The 5000-nt window shown below is 42.8% G+C and overlaps 1 protein-coding gene across 1 annotated transcript in view; it reads right to left on the reverse strand.

The window, feature by feature from the left end:
• Positions 1-2640: 2640 nt before the first annotated feature.
• gad1b (glutamate decarboxylase 1b) overlaps positions 2641-5000 on the reverse strand; it is a gene marked incomplete at both ends in the record, with an annotated part of 17218 nt that continues 14858 nt past the window's right edge. Inside the window, 5 exons of the mRNA XM_080835219.1 lie at positions 2641-2814; positions 3318-3407; positions 3795-3902; positions 4279-4428; positions 4946-5000. The exon at positions 4946-5000 is cut by the window's right edge and continues 24 nt beyond it. Of these exons, the coding sequence (XP_080691345.1) occupies positions 2641-2814; positions 3318-3407; positions 3795-3902; positions 4279-4428; positions 4946-5000 (577 nt within the window). The remainder of the gene's footprint in view (positions 2815-3317; positions 3408-3794; positions 3903-4278; positions 4429-4945) is intronic.

Below are 5000 nucleotides of genomic sequence, written 5' to 3' on the forward strand. Positions count from 1 at the left end.
CGCGTAATTACGCCTCAGAAGAGGTTAATGCAGATATTATCATCATCGTCATCATCATCATCATCATCATTTATGCTTTAATCTTTAAAGTGTAGGCTTTTCAGCGTAAAGTCGCTTATAAATACGAATGTGTAAGCCTGTGTGCACAATCTCTCTTAACAATCTATGTTCAGTGTCATTACATACTTGATAATACAGTTTGCCATTACCTAGCTGAGAATATTAGCCTTATAAGAATTTGAAGTTGAAGCTATCCATCTTAAAGAAGATGTTTGGCAAACGTGTGGTTATCATAATTAGGAAAAGAGAATCAAGAGGATGTGAATGAGAAGAGGGGATCATTTGCCTGGTGGTAAAAGAACACACCTCGGTGGGCTGCATCCTTCAATTCCTCTTGTCTACGAACAAATATGACCTTGCAGCATATACTGTGTATGCCCCACTTGCTATAACCAAAATGTACATTTGTATTTGATGGTGTATTTTTTTCCTGACAAAAGTCGTTAAATCACGAAATAAGAGAAAGCACACACACACAAACACACATAATGTCAGCTAGAGGTCAGCTGAAGTATTTTCCTGGGTGATTAAACCGTGTAATGGGAGTTGATGACCAAAGGGATTCTGGGACTTTTGGGTTCGGGCATAGCCCATCAGCAGACTCTCCTTTGGGTTTCCTTCTGTCTGTGTTGTGTCTGCACATAAATGGCTTAAAAGATGAATGTCATTATTAGTATTGACAAAAAAAAGCCAGACAGTTCAGTTAAGTGTTTTTAATAGAGGTTTTATTACATGTAACAATAACAGTTTGAACATGGCGTGATTGTGTGCTAAAGTGCCTATCATTACACAAGAAGGACCATCACCCAATAGGACACACAGCTTTCATTCAACTGAATAAACAGACAGTGACATAGCTTATTGTGCAGGTTTGCTTTTTCTGGTCCAGAAAATACTGTGTACGGCGTCACTCCCTCCCGGCATAAAGTCCATTTACAATGGAGTCGAATGGGAGGGAAGGAACGCTGTGCAAACGATCAGACTTGAATTCAAACATTGTTTTAAATGGGTAAGTAGGCCTACATCTCCTTAAAATGCCTTCCGCAGAGAAGGTCAATATAAGTATGCGTAAATATTCATTAAATGAATGATAAATAGGTATCTTGTCTATATGGTTATTGTCTATGTACACAGTCTGTTCTCTCTACAGAGGAGTGTTACAGTCCTCTTGCCTCCCACGAGGCCCACCCACTTTGTGCTTTTCACTAGAGAAGGAAAAAGGGCAGAGACGACAGAGAGCAGAGACTGCCTGAGTCGAGCATCGCATTACAACGCCACAGACGACCCTGTCCCGAGTTCTCGGGAACATTCAGAGCGACTCATACACACACACATGCACACGCACTCACACTCGTTCACACACCCATAAATACACCGACACACACACAGAGACTCGCGCATACACAGAAAGAGAGTAACATACAACACAACAGGTACACAACACGATTCGATTGCACTGAGATTTGATGCTGAGTGCATCATTCCTCATACAGTTATCATTATGTGCATAAAATCCATAATATATATTCATTTACATAAATGTACCCATTTGTTCATTGGATGGGCAGCGGATTGATGCATGTCTAGTTGTTTGTGTCTTTGGCTCACAAATTCACTACGGTACCATAAACATTTTTTTAAACGCATTTGATTACATAGTTTAAAAGATACATTACAAATGGAATAAAATACTAGACTCTCAAACACTGTCAATATGTCATCATACAAATAATTATTTTTTTGGTAATTTTTCATATATCTTTCATAGACTTCAGTTTTACCTCTATACAACTATGAGCTCTTAATAGAATACACATTTGAAACGTAGTGGAAAACTATTACATATATAGATATATATATATATATATTTTTATGTATCTCTCACAAAGGCAATGTGTCAGTACTCTACACAGTCTACACGAGAGTGGAAAGCTCTGGAAACATGGCGATAGAGTACAGCGCTGATTACAGTACATTATCACTGTTTTACAACACCAACTGCACTACTTAAACACTCATAGGCTTTGGGAAGGAAGAATTGCAGTAACATTAAGGTGGTGCACCTTGTCTTAGAATTTATCCATATGTACAAACATAAAGCACCATTATCATTTATTTATGTTTTTTTGTAATATACATAAAATAGATCTCATATGGTGTAGTTTTAATATTAGACTTTCTACCATGGTCAAACACAACATCACAGATGCTGGAAAGGGCTTTCCCTCTGTCTTTGAAAGGGTCCTATAGAGGACTCTGTGTAGCACATTCAGCTAAATATCTACTGACAAAGAGAGAAAGAAATGGACAGGACGCACTGAGAGCATATAGGAGACGACAGCACACAACATCTGATTACATCATCAACCCGCGGCGTCGAATGAGAAAAAGCGAAAAGGGGGGGGGGGGGGGGGGGTGGGGGGGGGGGGCACAACACCATCAGGTAATGGCTTGAGTATAATCTCTATGTGGTAACCAGTCGGGCCATGAAGGGGGATAAGACAGCTCAGTTTTTTTCCCTCCTCCAAATGGCAAGGCTGCAGTGCAAACCTGCAGCCACCGAGGGCGCTAGCAGCACTCTCACAGGTCAGTACCAAACCTCTCGATCTCGTCGATGAGGAAGTCGATGTCGGACCTGGTGGCAGCGTTGTTGGAGACGACCATGCGGAAGAAGTTGACTTTGTCGCCCTGGGGCTGGTAGCCCACCATGGTGCTGCCACACTCCATCATCATGGCTTTGATCTTGGGTGCAACCTGATGGAAGAAACACAGTGAGAAAGATAAGCTTGGTCTCTCCTCTGCCTCAAATAGATGTTTGAGGATGGCGGTTGGTGTCAGGAAGATCACCTAACTGTTAATTAATTGAGACGTATCTGGAGGCCTATTTACCGACTAACATGGCAAGCAGGAACAAATCCGTTGGCAATCAAACATCTTTATGCTTTGAAGTGCTTTTTAGTTAGGTAATCGTTTGGTCATCTTTAGAGTATTAGATTTTCAGCATGTGAAAGGTAGCACATAATTCTGTATTCACCAATTTACAGGATTTTAAGTGCGGATATTTTTGCGAAAACAGTTCTTGAATTATCATTTTTGACTCCCTTAAGATGTCAGGAGCTGATCAGTCATGTAGTGATGACTGTTCATACTGTGTCATAGTATGTTAGGATAGGGAATTTCATGTTGCCAGGTTACATTGACTGTTGCGGGTTTCTGTGGTTACTGCTTGTCGGTTGATGGTATTGTGGCAACTGTACCTTGTGAAGCCTCTCCCTGCGCTCATCCCCATCTGGCATGCCTCTCATGCCGGGTGGAATGTACCAGAAACAGACATTTGTGTGCTGGGGCTGTAAAGAGAGATAGAAGAGAGAGAGAGGAGAGAGAGAGAGAGAGAGAGAGAGGGAGAAGGAGGAGAAGAAGGGGAGGGGGAGATTAATATGCTGAGGTATTCTTGTTTGACCTCCTGAAGGCCAGCAGACTAGACCACCCAACCTTCACCTTAAACTCACTGGTCTACCACATTTGTAAAACACACAAACACTCACACCCGCACACACACACCCGCACCCACACACCCATACATAAACATAATGTCAAATGAGTGAACCCTGCTTTATATGCGGCAGCTATCTCCATGGACAGTGCCCATGATCCATGACTGTGATGTGTGTGTGTGTTATCTTCCCCAGACAGAGGGGCTCGTGGTGGGTGGGATCAGGGCAACGTTGTCTCACCTCCCCCTCGAACACCATCTCGTATCCCTCCCGGTTCTTGATTTTGTTGTAGAGGTAATCCGAGAGCTCCAAGCACTTGTCGACATGCTGCTCGAACCCTATTGTTCCCTGTAGGTGGACAGCAAATCCATTCCGATGTCAGATTTGATATTAAGAATTGACATTTCATGCCAGATTAACTGTAATAACACAAATGCAAATATTTAAGTGGTCTAGAACATTAATACTTATTTATAAAACAACATTCAAAAGATGGGAATAAATGTAATTACCCATGGTTCAGTCAGGTCTTATATACACATTACAGATCATTACCCCATGTTAATATTCTTTAAATAGAGTCTTCTATTTCATGCTTACCATTCTAAATATGAGGGCTGCTATGGATGGCCTCAACTATGGCCATCCAGAGTGCTTTAATCACATCGAATACTCATACTACACTTGGGAATGATTTGCGTAACATAATGACACAATCACTGACCTTGGCCTTCCACATGAGCCAGAACTTGAAGATGTCAACATGGCGGCCACACTGGATGGCCTGGTCTCCGGTGTCATAGGTGACGTCATACTGCTTGTCGGGCTGGAAAAGGTATCCAGCGCACATGGAGTTACAGCCTGCGAGGACACCCTGGAAAGAGAGGGGGAGTGTTAGCCACCAGGTGGAGAAGAGCGAGGGGAGATAAAGAGAGGTGTGTGTGTGTGTGCGTGCAAAAAAGAGGAGGGATTAGCGAACAGCTGGGTTTAATAAGATGTGTTTTGATGAAAGCTGTTCTTATGGATTATTGTGTGCGTATGTATGTGTGTGTGTGTGTGTGTGTGTGTGTGTGTGTGTGTGTGTGTGTGTGTGTGTGTGTGTGCACCTGTGTGTTTTTGTGTGTGTGTGTGTGTATGTGTGTGTGTGTGTGTGTGTGTGTGTGTGTGTGCACCTGTGTGTTTTTGTGTGTGTGTGTGTGTGTATGTGTGTGTGTGTGTGTGTGTGTGTGTGTGTGTGTGTGTGTGTGTGTCTGCACGTGCGTGCGTATGTATGTGTGTATGTGTGTGTGTGTGTGTGTGTGTGTGTGTGTGTGTGTGTGTGCACATGTTTGTGTGTGTGTGCACGTGTGTGTGTGTGAGCGTTGGTCAGAACAGAACAGTTCCCTCCTCACCTTCTCCCTGACCAAGATGGCAGAGCACTGCAGTGGCACGCCCATCATCTTGTGT

Source organism: Sprattus sprattus (assembly GCF_963457725.1).
Source record: "Sprattus sprattus genome assembly, chromosome: 3".
NCBI lineage: Eukaryota > Metazoa > Chordata > Actinopteri > Clupeiformes > Clupeidae > Sprattus > Sprattus sprattus.